The following is a 14,750-nucleotide window of genomic DNA, read 5'->3' as shown; positions in this document are numbered from 1 at the left end:
TTTTCACCTTTGACTTTAAATGTCACTCAACAGTATTACTTCTCTTATAAATTCCAAAGAGTCTTAAATTATTCTATTAGTAATACACCTTGTTTAAAAAAATTCTGTCGGGGGGAGAGGGAACTAGGTGGTGCAGTAGATAAAGCACCAAACCTGAAGTAAGGAGAACTTGAGTTCAAATCTAGTCTCAGACACTTAACACTTCTTAGATGTGTGACCCTAAGCAAGTCACTTAACCCCAAATGCCTTTGGAGGGTAGAGGGGGGAACAGAGGGGAGAGGAGAATTCTATCAAGCAGAATCATAGTCTATTAAATAAAATGCTGTTTAGTCACCAACAATAAGCACAGTGGGAAATTTATATTTTCTGTTATTTGTGAAACAGTATGGTTGTAGTTCATTGCAGAATAATGTTTATGAAAGCCTTACTCCTTACACACAAATTGTTAAGGATGTCCTCAATTTCTGTAGAGATGGCTCATATGCAGATCCATAGTTATTAATGTTCATTCAAGCACTTTTTTCAATATTAATAATCTGTGAGATAATTTTTCACACCCCTTTGGGATTTCCCAGTCCTTATACATCTGTAAGCATATTCATAATTATGTTGCCTCCAGCATAGATCTTCTAAGCATACACATGTTCAATCAGTCTATTTCTGTACTTGCCATTCCAACCTTCCTCTATAAGCATATCTGAGAGACTGTAATATAAAGAATGTCCTCAATGGAAAAAAGCTATTGGATGATTTTTGCAAATCTTTTCCATTTTCTTTTGTTTGTAATTCCTTCCATTTTCATGACTGGAATGATCTTATGCATTTGGATATCTTACTAAGCTTTCTTTACATATTGGTTTTTATTCTTCACTTCAAGCCTGTTTTTAAAGATAATATTACTCACAATCTATCTATCACTCAACTTAATATGATACTACAAATGAGTTTGTATTCTAAGTCAGTGATGCTTCTGGCAGCCACCCATTATTCATTGTCAAATAAATAAAATGTTTGCAGACAATGCTGCTTTCCAATTTCTTTCATCTACTTACTGAAGCAATTAATTTACACTGATTAAACTTCTGGAAAAAAATCTTATACTCAATGTCAATATCATTTCTGTTGGTCAATCCCCCCCCCCCCTTTTTATTTTGAACCACTTGTTTAAGAAGTTCAAGATTAAGCTGTGTTAGCTATCGTGTTTTCCTTTAAAAAAAAAAAAAAACACTAATTAATCTCCTAATTCTGATCCAACTTCAGAGATTACTCTTACAATAAGGCTTTTTTTTTTCAGTTTATATATACACACATGTACATCTTTATTGTGTTTATTTGATACTATATTTTTGAGATGAGTAATCTCATATCTTCTTCCTAAACTATGTTTTCCCATGTATTTCTTTCCACTTTCATATTTCCCCAAATTTACACTAAAGTTATCAAATTAATACTTGTACACTATATCTGTTAACTTAGTGTGGAGGGCCTTTCCAAGTTATTTGATAACATTTCTTTATCACTTAATTTTTAGCAATGTTGCTTATAGCAATTATTTTTATGGTGATCATTTTGTAGATACTTATTAGTTTTGAACCAAATGAATATCAAATGAAATGTGGTCTCTTAGGTCCCTTTCAAGCTTGAAATCTGTGATCATGTGAAATATTTCTTGTCACCTTTAGAGATATGATAAAATCCACTCTGCCAACTCCTTTCATTGTCTCTGCAAGAAGTAAGTACCTATGAGTCATCTTTCCATTTCACTCTAATTTAGTTCTTTTTTGTTTATAGCAAGATGTCAACACTGATATGACTAATTGTCAACAGTATCTCTATTTGTTCAATGTATAAGAACTTCACATTTAGGATTGTAACTTAAATCAAAAGTTATAATCTTTTAAAAATGTATGACAGCATCTTATGCCTTCATTCTTGTCAGCTATCATTCAAAAGAAAAGGAAAACATAGAATACTATTCCAAAGGGCAAAATATAAAAGTTTAGAACCAAGAATACTTTATATGGAAAGAGTGAATATAATTCTACAAGAGAAACAATGAAGTGTTTATTTGGACTTCTAATCACTCCTAATAAAGGCACCAGAAAAGAACAGAACTATCAGAAATGCAAAGAAACACAAAAAAGGTCAACATATTAATACACATACCCCTTCCCCCAAAGAACTGTGTGCTACTATAGGGAAACTGAAGACGTTTTCAGTGAACCCAGAGAAGAGAAATTATCTCATGACACTTTTATGCAATTAAAAAAATACATATATTTTATATATACTTGTGTAATATTCCATTTTCAATAATAATAATAATAGTTCTATTATATTATATAGAACTTTAAGATTTCAAACATTAATTTCATTACAACAACATTGCGAGGTGGGCATTTTTATTCCTATTTTTGAGATAAGAAAACTGTTGCTTAGAGCACACCACTATGTCCTGAAAAAATTTGACAGTTGGCTACCGTCTCCTCCTAGATAGTCTAACATCTCTGGGGATTTGTCACTGTTTTCTCCTTCTATTCATCTGAGAACTTCTCAATATTCTTTATTAGATTTTCTTCTATATTCTGCCACCTTCCTATGGATCCTCAGGGACATAATCTGTCTTCTGTCTCTTGTTTCTCTCTTCTTCCCTCCTTCCTCTTACCCCTGCAAGTATTTAGGGCTTCTTAAATTATCAGATGCAATGCTAAATACTTATTAACTGAATGATTGTATATTCTTAGAGATTTCATCAAGTCTTAGGAGTTTAATGATAAGCTCTATGTAGATAACCTCCATCTAGATTTTTCCTAATTTCTCCAGAACTCTACTCCCACACTAATAACTGCTTATCAAACACTTAAAATTGAATTTTTATAGGCATCTTAAACTTAACAAGTCCAAAAGAGAACTGAAAACCCAGCCCTCTCCTTAATTTATTTTTCACACTTAAAAACATTAGTTCATACACTCATTTCATCTCTTACCTACTAAAATAACCTCACAATTAACTATTTGCTTATCTCTTTCCTAATTCACTGTCCAAATAGCTGCCACAGCAATATTTTAAAAACAAGAGTTCTTAAAATGTATGATATAATATAGACAATTGTACAATATAATAATGCAATGGCTTGTAATTACCTCTGGAATCAAATACAGAAATCCTGTTTGACACTTAACATCTTTCATAAATTGTCTCCATACTTTTCTGGGCTTCTCTTCACATACTCTGTAGCCAAATCAGGCTTCTTACTCAACAGTCAATCTCCCATCAGTATGTACCTTTGCTTAAGTTGAGTCCATATGTCCACCATTCCTCATCATCACATGACTCTTAAAATTCCTAGCTGGCTTCAAAGCTCTGCTTAAGCACCAATTTATAAATCAGATCTTTCCTGATCCCACCCTCATCCTAGTGTTACCCTCCCAGTTACCTTTTACTTGTTTAGTATATTTTTACATATGTATACAATGTTTCCCTAAATAGAATTTAAGGACTATTTCATTTCTAGTCCAAAGATTAATCAGAGACATAAAGGACAATGTTTACCAATGGCGAATGCAAGGCTCCAGAATACAAAGCAACCACAGATAACATTAACTTAAAATACAGACTTGCCTGTAAAGTGCTATAAAGGAGGATGTTAAAAGCATAAAATTTTAAAAGAACGATTAAGGAAAAGTTTAGAAAAAAGATAAGAATGTTTTTATAAGAGATATATAAGAATCAGAAAGGGAATTAAAAACAGCATATGATTAAATGAAAACCAAACCTCTAACCAAGCAACAAAGTCCCTGAAAATTTCAATTAAAAAAACTTAAAACAGATCAAATGACTGAAAAACAAAATAAAAAAATGTAAAGTATATCATAGCAAAAACAACTGACCTAGAAAACACACCAAGAAGAAAAAATTTAAGAATTTAAGATGATATGAATACCTTGACCAAAGTCCTAGACATTATATTTCAAAAAATTTTAAGAGGAAACTACCCAGAGCTCTTATAATCAGAGAGTTAAATGAAAGTAGAATCCACCAATCATCTAAAACTCTCAGGAACATCAAAGCCAAAATCTTTAGTTTCCAGGTCATAGAAAATGTATTTAGTAGCCAGAAAGAAAAAACTGAAATACCAAGACTCCAAAGTGACAGTCGCACATGATTTGGGGCTATCAGTGAGTGAAAAACTTGGAATATAATATTCCAAAAGGCAAAAGGATATGGATTTACAGCCAAGAATAACTTACTCAACTAAAGTGTATATAATACTAAAAGAGGGGGAAAGTGAACCTTTAATGATAGAGAAAATTTCTAAGCATTTCTATCAAAAATTAAACAAGCTTTGAAGAAGTTTCTGTTTTGTTCAAACATAAGAATGGAGAGAAGTATAAGAAATACAAAAAGGTAAACATGAATAAACCATGATAAAAGACCAAACAATAATAATAAACTGTTTACATAAAGGCTCACAGAGAGAATCCAAAGATCTTAAAGTGTGTCTGTTATGGCTTAATGATTTTTAGAAAAGAAAAGGAAAGAAGAATTCACTAGGAAAGAAAAGAAAGGAAAGTTAAGGAAAATAACCTCACAAGGAAAATACACAAGTAGAAATCTATACAAAAAAGTAAGCGCACATGGAAGAGAGTAATTGATATTTCACACACTCATCTGTAGTGGCAAAAAAAAAAAAAAATACACAGAGTTGGCTACAAAAATACACTTCACTCAATAGGAAAACAGAAAAAATGCATTTAGACATTTCTATTCATAATAGGAAGGGGTAAAAGGTTAAAGGAAAAATAGACTCTAAGATTGTACCAAAAATATCAAGGCTCCTTTTTTATTGGCAAACAATGAGAATTCAAGGCAGTACCCATAAAATGGATGACCAAATTGGTGGTAGTGGTGATGGATGTGTGTGTGTGTGTGTGTGTGTGTGTGTGTGTGTGTGTACACGTGTGCATGCGCATCTGTATAGGAGAGACAGAGTCAAGAGACAGACAAAAAGAGGGGGAGAAGAAATATTTTCTGGACAAAGTTAATATGGAAATTTGTTTTGACTATTTTTTTTAAAAGAGTTTTATGATAAGCAGAGAAAATGTTTAATCTTTTTTGGTCATAATGTTGACTCTTTTAATGTTTGCATATTTTTCTGGAATATCTGTATAAATTCTCCACTTTCTGTTTGCTGAGAGGAAGGAGAGGCAGAAAAGAAAAAGAAGGCAAGGAAAGAAGAAAGGAGGAAAGGAAAAAGGGAGGAATAAAGGGAGGGAAAGATGGAAGGAGAGAAAAAAGCACAAAGAAAAATGAGTCTGTAGAAAGCTTGGCAAGGAACTCAACTAGGATAAATCATCTCAAAAATGTGTAAAGACGCAAATGGAAAAGGGAATAGGTGAAAACCAATACAGATCAGCTAAAATATTTTCTCTGATCTACTTTAATCATAAATGAAAGTGAAACCACATCTGGACTACTAATACCTTATTTTTTTGAAGTACTTACTACATGAAGGAGCACAAAGAACAGTAGAAATGGAAAAAGATGGAGATTACTCAAAGAAACTTATTCTACATGCATTATAATTTTTAAATTATTAAAGGCATCTATTCAAAATATCTGAAGAAGACATTACATAATTTGGAGGTGGAATGGGGGGGAAGATCACATAATATTATCACTCCCCCAAGAGACAATCAAGAAAATAACTATATCTACTGCTCTATAAGCCCACTTTTCTGTCTACTTAAGTTTCTTAGAATGATTTATACATACACTAAATGTATCCTTGAAGAAGAAAAGAAAGCTGAACCACTTTTACCATTTATTTTCCATGGAATACAACTTCACTCACAGAAATGAGTTAAATGCATAGAAATTTCAAAATTCCATGGAATTAAAGGAGATATATATAATAAGCTTATTACAAAGGGCCTGCACATAGTAGGTGCTTAACAAATGCTTGATTCCTTCTCCTCTTGGATGTGTTTATCATATAAAGAAGCATTTGACTAAACATGTAAAGAAATATAAACTTTATGTTTATAAAAAATATAAAGAAGCAGGGAAAAGCATCATCTTAAAGGTTATCCTCCAATAAGGTTTTTTCCCAAACATATGTTAAGAGTACCCAAGCTTCCTTGATACTAACAGAAATAACACTTTAATGATCAACCTATATGATTATCAATAACAAACAAGGATGTTTGCCAATGGCCTTGACTGACATGAAAAAAACCTTGCAGAGTAAAAATTGAAATACATGCAATATATAGTAAGATCCACCACATGTTTCTGTTTGCAGATGACATCATGATGATTTCATCAAGTCTGAGAATATTATAGGGCAAGAGTTCATAATCTTTTTTTCTGTCAAGGACCCCTTGGCAGTCTGGTGGAGCCTACAGAATAGAATAGTTTTAAATGCACGAAATAAGGCAGCATTAAAAAAAAAAAAAAAAGACCATTTATATTGAAAAATATTTACCAAAATATTTTTTAAAAAAACAACAATCCAATAACAACAACGTTCTTAGATCTGATTAGGAAACCTTGCTACAGGATGTCCTAAAAAACACTTAAGAGACTGTCTAATAAACCATATTGAAAACCCAAACTGCAATATGTAGTTACATGGTTGATAACGTTATTTTAATGAAATGGGACTAGTACAAGGTAAGAAAATATTAGTACAAGTTAGTAGAAACTATGTATGTACCATTTTCAACTGACTACAAGTTGTTCCCTACTAATTCTAAGTCTTGTCTACTGAACCTTTTTATTAAAATACTAATAAACTTCTAGTGATGCTGAAAATCATGAGAATACCACAACTTCAAAATTATCAAAATTCTAATACAAAAACAATAGAGAGATATATATGGTGAATGTGAAGTTATAGTATCTTATCAACAATAATATGCCCCCCAAAAATGACAGAAAAGATAACATTCCAGAAATGTATGATCATAACAGCAGGTGTGTACTGATCACGTAAAAAAAGAATGGGAAAAGATGGACAGACTAAATAAATACATTAGCAGCCACACAACTATTAAGGCAGAGCTTAAGAGCACTTGACAGATTTCCCCTTGGAAGATTTATGGAAAGATACACAGCAGATAACAAATTATGTGAAAGATTTGATCTATATATCACAGATGTAACCCAAATTGATAAGATCACAGATCCAATATTCAAATATGAGTTACTTTATATATCGATCATCTCCTGGAATATAAACCTTGAAAATTTTTATATGAATGTGTTCTAAAAAACAGATCACACTGGGAAGAATTGAGTCTCATGTACGCAAATTTATTAGTCCCCAAATGCAACCTAGTTGTCCATGTTAGCTAGAAATTTTAATCAAGCAGCTCAAAATGGTTTGATTCAAAGATTTAGAAAGGGGGGAACAAACAACGAAGTTTTATTTACCTATGTAATATTTCATTTCAGTGTCATGTTTGTTCATAAGCTCAAGAAGTCGCACTTCAATTTGGGCTTGATTTAAAAAAGCCTTCTTGTTCTTAATAATTTTAATGGCAACCCACTCCTGCTCCACACGATCATATGCCTTTACAACCTATAAAAGCAAAAAGAAATGTTATGTAGCTATATCTATACTTTATTCATGAAAAAGGTCCCACAATTCTAATTAAATACACACAAAAACATATCCCATAATTAAAGAAATATATCATCAGTGATAGGAAAGTCCTCAATGGTCTATCTTCTTCATTTTATAAATATGGAAAAAAACAGAACCCAGAAATTAAGTGATCACAAAGCTAGTTCCTTCTTCCTACTCATGATCTTTCTGCTACATCTAAGTTATCTTTGTCTTTTAAAAGTGTTTTTTACTATTATTCACTATTCGTTTTTCAAATTTCCCATTCATCTTCATCATTCTTTCTTATCATTCTTAATTAAAGAAATGAAGTTTTAACTTTGCCTCAACATTTCATGACCTTTATTTCACATGACCTTTTAGGGGATTACATTAGATAGACTATTAAAAATGTCAAACATTTTAACTTATGGATAATTCTGCCTTTTTTGAAACAAAAAAAGGCAATTAAAGAATTCAGATAGGTACAACTGCATTTATTTTACTAAATAGTCAGAGTTCCCCAGAACCACTATTCTTTAAAACTATTTGGAACCTTTAAAATCAATAGTAATTCTGATTCAAAGTACCAGACTGATTCTCATTCTGTCCCCTTGCAATTATTTTCATTCAGAACAAATAAAAAAGGGGAGAAAAAGTTTATCTAGTACAATTGTTTGAACTAATAAAAATGAAAATGCTTCAGTAATCAAAAATACTTTCCACACATAAAAAAGAATAAGATTTGAGGTCCTTGAATGAAAAAAGGCATAACTAGAAATACTAGGTAGGACTTGCCAAGAAGCTGATTTAGATTTAATAGAAAGGAAAAGCTTCCTAATAATTAAAACCATCAAAAATTGTACTGTGCTTCCTCAAGTAATAGGTTCTCCCAATTGAGATCGTTAAATGAAATTGATCATTTCTTATGAATGACATACATGGAATTTTCCGTCAAGTCCAGATTTTCCTGAACAAATTCAAGTTCTTTCCAAATCTATAAATCTATTAACTCTGGTATCCATACCTACCATTGAAAAGTCACATACTAACTAAAATTCAGTGACCAAACTAAAAGCTCAAAATGTTGAACTTCTAAATAAACTGTAAACCAACATTTCTCTAGTTATCAAGAGAATTAAATTCCAGACATTCAAAGACTTTTTAAAAAATTTACATGCAATACAACTTTGAAATTAATGTGTTAAACTGATTATATACTTTTAAAAAGCCAACCTGTAAATAATTAAGGGTTTTGTGGTTTAATATAAAATATTTTTCCATTACTTAAATAAGCAAATGTTCCATCTGTCAAGATTAGAACAAAAAAATTAAAATTAAAATCTTAAAAACACATTTTTGATGCAATGAATGAAAATTACAATGGTATAAATGTTTAAATAAATGTTTATGTTCAATTGTAATTAAATCAATATCCTTATCAGGTCCACTTTAGGTTCTAATAATTGAATTTTGCAGTTGAAATTTTTTTTCAAATTCAGTTTGTTCTAAGGCTACAAATATTATTACACTATATATAAAGTACTTTTTTTCTTCTTTACACTAATGGAAAAATACTTTTTTCCTTCCCCTTCTCTAGTTTTAAACACTGAATGTCAATTAGATTTTCCCAGAAGGAACAATGGAACACAATACTTTTATTTCAAATGATAGTTATTTCCCTACCACAAGTGTCCCTTCATTCCAATATATTCTTCAAAGTGAGTTTTCTTAAATGTAGATATGACCACGTCATTCTCTTATTTAGTAAACTCCGAGTGGCTCCCTATTGGCTTCAGGGTCAAATATAAACTCTCGTTTAACTTTAAAATACTTCATGATATGGCCCCATGCTATTGTCCTGTCTTAATATACATCATTCTCTTCACCTTCCCACTTTAATCCAGCCAAATTGGTCTTTTCTCTGTTGCAATGTCTTCAATCTTATTCTTGTTAACATCTCTGCAACCTTTGACACTATTCCTTTCTTCTAAATGCTCTAATTTTTCTGGTTTTCCATGACACAGTTGTCCCCAGATTTTTCTCCTACCTATACAACCACTCCTCAGTTTCTTTTGCTGGAATTTCAGCTAGATCATACCCAACAACCACAAGTAACACCACAAGGCTCTATCCTTGGCTATCTAATTTTCTCCACTATTTCTTATTAAGCAGCCACATCAACTTACATTAATTGTCATTTTTATATACATTATCCTCAGATATACACACACACTCCCTGAATCTTTTTTCTGACTTCTAGTGCCTCTTCACCTTTTGGTTGTCTCAAACTGAACCAGGCATCTGAATCTGCAAGTCTAACGTAGAATTATCTTTCCCTTCCTCCTTCCCTCAACACTCCCATCTATACCCCTTCCTATTATTTTTCAAGGCTATCACCATCCTATCAGTCATTCCCCTAGAATTCTAATCTCAATAATATTCTTGATTCCTCATTCAGTTATCTCTAACAGCCAATCTATCACCAAATCTTGTCAAAATTTCTGAATAATGCTCTTCTCTCCTCTAACAATCTTCACCTTAATAAAGATCATAACCACTTCAAATTAACAGTATTTCAATAACCTTTTGAATGGTCTCACTACCTCATTACACCAATGTGTCAAAGTTATATACAAAAAGAAACAATTGACCATATCACCCCCTGCTGAATTACCTCCACTCATATCCAAGTACCCCTAGAATCAAAGAGAAAATCCCATTTGGCTTTTAAAACTTTTCATAACCTGTTCTGGCCCTACCTTTACAGTTTTCTTCCACTTTACATCCTTTTCTCTATTCTGCAAATCATACAAGACTCCTTGGTGTTCTGTTCACATGGTACTTCTTCCCATTCTGTGGAATGTTTTCCCTCCTTATTTTTACTTCATAGATCCAAGGTATAGCTCAAATCCTATTTTCTGTAGAAGGTCTTTCCTAGTTTCCTTCTTTACCCAAACTCTTTCTGAAATGACCATGTTTACATTGTATATATCTGGTTGTTTGCATGTTATCTCTCCCACCATATGTGGCTTTGTTTGTATCCTCAGCTCTTTAGCCAATAGCAGGCAAATGTTAGTTATTTAAATACTTAGTCATGATGATGGTCCTTGCACATAGCATTTCATCCTCCAATCTCAATGCTTATGCATTAACTATGCCCCATACCTAGAATACACTTCTGTCTCACCTCTGTCTCAGAGAATTCCTCACTTCCTTCAATATACAGCTCAAGCACTGCAGATTCTAAATAATACTTTTCCTGATTCCAACTTCTAGTGTCCTATTTCACTACTTTTTATTTAATCACTTTGTATATGGTTGCCAGCATTTTTACAAGCACATATTGTCTATCAATAAAACTTTTCCCTGAGAAATGAACTTTCATTTTTTAGCTTCAATATGCTCCAAATCAAGTAAAATGTCTCCTATAAAACATACATTTAATAAATGTTTGATAATTGACTGATACCAAAAACTATCTTTAAAAAAAGAACCAACTTAAATTAAGACTTATTCTATAAGAAAACATCTAATCACTTGTGAATCCAAAAGCAATCTGGACTAGTAACACTAAATGTTACATTCAGTAGGATCATTGAACTGAAAGCTGAAAGAGAATAAGTCTAAGTTCCAATTTATATATATGTGTGTGTGTGTGTGTGTGTGTGTGTGTGTATTAAAAAAAACGACACCCAGCCAAGCCAAGTTGCATATCCAAGGCTACAGACTTATGTAAAAATAAGAGTTGGCTTTTCTAAACCCACTGAAGCTCAGGAAGAAATTTCTTTTCTTTTTTGGTTTTAGATGTTTATTAAAAGTCTCCCTCCTGTGTGGCTCTTAATTCACTAGACCTTCTATAGCACCACTACTGATGTGATCAATGACATGATGAGGAAATATATAGGTAAGGTTGCAACCAGTGGTTTGGGCTGGTGCAAGTAAACTATTCAATCATTCTAGACAGATCTACTGCCAGAAAATAGGACCTCATCTATTGATAATTTCATTGAGAGAGACAGTTCTGGTCTATTTAATATTTTTCTGATTCTTTTTGTCCTGGAAGATTCTTTCAAGGACTTTGATGATCAAGGCGGAAATAGAAATCACAATTTCAATATCTATTCTGAATGGCAACTTTCATTATGATATCTATGTCCTTTCTAGTCACCAGCTGCCCTGACAATATTACTACCAAACTTTTGCAAAAAACAAACCCAAGGGATCAATTTGGAGAGCACAAAGCAAATGTGGTATCAATGTCATCAACAATGTCTCTTTTACATCTTTAAAGGTCTCAATACACCTTTTAACTTCATTAGAATCAAACTTAGACAGCACGACAATAATGAACAAAGAGACCCAGTATGGATACCATGAGAATTTCTGTGTAGATGATCCCAGATTTGGAATAATTGGAAAAGAATGCACCTTTATTACTTATAGAGGAAAAAAAATCTTTTCATAACAAGCCTGCGGTAAGTAGAGAAAGTATTAATATTATCATTTTATCGATGGGGAAATTGATATGCCCAGTCCCAAAGGTAACAGTAGAGCTCAAGTGAAAGTTTTTGGATAGGGCTTTTGATCATCACTGGAACAAAGAAGTCTGGTCCAATCTCACTATTAAGAGGAATACTTCATAATATCCCTAAAAATCCCCCCAAAAGTTAGCAGTACCTGGAAATTAACAACAAATTACTAAGAGATGAATAGAGCTATTAAGGCAATTATTGCAGCTGTTCCTGAACTTGTCAACACAATGGGCCAAATAACCCATCCCCAGTGTAGTGAGTTGGAATTAATGGAATCATTTTCTCCAATGTCTTCTATATTCTCCTGACTAGGTACAGTCAAGAGTAGTTGCTTGCTCTTAAGTGGGAAAGAGCTCAATATAATTTCACCATTCTTCCCCTCATTTGAGTCCCTCATATTGCTGGCTTAGTGGTAGATATCTGAAAAATACACTATTTCATTACAGCACCAACTTCCAAAATTACATTAATAACATAATTTTGATGTTGGCAAAGAGCATTTAAACAGATGGTGGCTCAAGAAACAAGTATTGAAGATTAATCCCCCCAAAAAAATTCAGGACCTAGATCATTCAAATGCAAATGAAGCCTAGAGACTTAATGGTCACTTTAGGTTATGGAAAATGTCTATTTCCTATATAGGTATTTTGATAAACTCCAATTACTCACTCTCTCACAAATCTATTCCTGCTGAGTAAGAACAAGAACAGATAATAGACTTATATAAGATGACTCAAGGAGGGTTGAGTCTTTCCTGCTGGGTCCTTATAATTTTAGAGACTTTAATTTATAAGGATGAGGCTGAGTGGAACTTGAGGGGATAACAAAACATTCCTGAAGTAATCATTCACTATATTACATTTGAAAAGCAACTGCTTACTTATTATTGGGTCCTAGATTAGTTGGATAGTCGATGGAATCAATACTATTATCCTTCACCCATTATGAATAAGTTGAATAATGCAAGGTAAGTTCTCCTACAAGATGGATTGTGATGTTGCCAGAGAGTTGAGACTTCTAGTCTCTACTTTAATTCTCTGTTTACCATGTGGTCCTTAAATCTAGGAACTAAGGGACATGTTTCTGACTAATTTATATATGGTTCTGCTCATTATGAGAAAAACATACAAAAGTCAATCTTAATAGGCAAATATACAATAGCCAAGAACAAATTCAGGGATAAGAATAAAAGCAAATAATTCCAATGAGTCAAGTTGTAAACTAAGGGTGGAGGATGAGGCCATCAAGGCTTTTAACTAATACTGATTCCTAGTAAAATGGCTCTGGGTTTGGTTGGATGGTCTACGGCCTGGATAGAATAGTACTGGACAACGAAAATTTTAAAAACAAAACAAAACAAAAAAAAAAGTTTCTAGGGTAAAGACTGATGGCAGAATTTTGCTGATACCTGACATAATAGACTAGAGATGAGGTCTATCATTCAGATGGACACAGGGACCATGATGCTATTTTGTATTATGTGAGGAGACTATAAACTTCTCTTAACCAAAATAAAACAGCCATTTCTTCAGAGTGCTAATCAAAGTGTTATGATTCCATGTACCAGGTAAAAAGAAGGAACACTGAATATGTGGTGGTATGGGCTGAGTCACAATATTAAAAAACTCTGAAACAAGTTATATGCAAGAGGCCTGCGATTTCTAAGCTATTTTAACTCAGATGATTAGGACCTATAATGGAGAATAAGGACAATGTAGACAATGTAGAAGGGATTATCAATTCTTCAGCACAACAAAGATTCTACTAAATGCAAAGGAGTTGATACCAGGCCTCATCATGAGTCAGTTAGTCTTAGGGAAGGCCAGTATGTGTGCTATATTAAGCACTAGGAATTCAAAGAAAGATAAATGACAGGCTATCTCTTTCTCTTAGGAACTCAATCTAATGGGAGAAACAACATGAAAACAATTAAATACAAACAAGCTATATATAGGATAAACAAGAAAGAAAATCAACAGAGTAAAGACATTGGAATTAAGAGAGATCTGAAAAAGCTTTTTGTAGAAGGTAGAATTTTATCTGGAATCTAAAGAAAGGCAACAAATCCAGAAGGCAGAAATGGGAATAAATCACATTTCAAACATAACAGGACAACAAATGAAAATGCCCAGAATCAAGAAATAAAGAGTGTTTTGTACCAGGTAGCGAAGTGTCAAGGATGACACCTAGGCTTCAAGCCTAGGATGGTAGTACTGAGTGTCTTTTTTCTTCACTCCAGGCCCAACTCTTTATTCACAGCAAACAGGGTAAAGTGATCAAAATATATAAAAGGCTTTTAGAAGGTGAGAGAATTGCTTAGGCTATTTGCCAAAGCTTCAAATACCTGAAGATCTATTTGCTAACAAAGAAGCAGAGTACCGTTTTATATTTATGCATCCCTTAATATAAAATTATTAAGTAATAAAGCATATTCTCAATTTGATTTTTATCATCCATAAATGTTTATTGTATCTTGAACCTTGAACCTTGAATCTGTCAGACCGGTCTATTTTAAGCCTGGCCTCCAAAATAATGGATGACTTTTTTTTGTTACATTGCAGGGATCCTCAAACTTTTTAAATAGGGGGCCAGTTCACTGTCCCTC

At 32.7% G+C, this 14,750-nt stretch overlaps 1 protein-coding gene across 6 annotated transcripts in view; it reads right to left on the bottom strand.

The window, feature by feature from the left end:
* The window catches only part of DYRK1A (dual specificity tyrosine phosphorylation regulated kinase 1A), a 184,394-nt gene that overhangs the window by 29,209 nt on the left and 140,435 nt on the right, over positions 1–14,750 (bottom strand). For all 6 annotated transcript variants that reach the window (XM_051984862.1, XM_051984867.1, XM_051984865.1 and 3 more), the window contains one exon: positions 7,439–7,586. In XM_051984862.1, the coding sequence (XP_051840822.1) occupies positions 7,439–7,586 (148 nt within the window). The remainder of the gene's footprint in view (positions 1–7,438; positions 7,587–14,750) is intronic.

This window comes from Antechinus flavipes, chromosome 3 (genome assembly GCF_016432865.1).
Source record: "Antechinus flavipes isolate AdamAnt ecotype Samford, QLD, Australia chromosome 3, AdamAnt_v2, whole genome shotgun sequence".
In the NCBI taxonomy this organism is placed as follows: domain Eukaryota; kingdom Metazoa; phylum Chordata; class Mammalia; order Dasyuromorphia; family Dasyuridae; genus Antechinus; species Antechinus flavipes.
The sequence above is the reverse complement of the archived record's forward strand: the minus strand, read 5'-3'. Positions and strand labels throughout refer to the sequence as shown.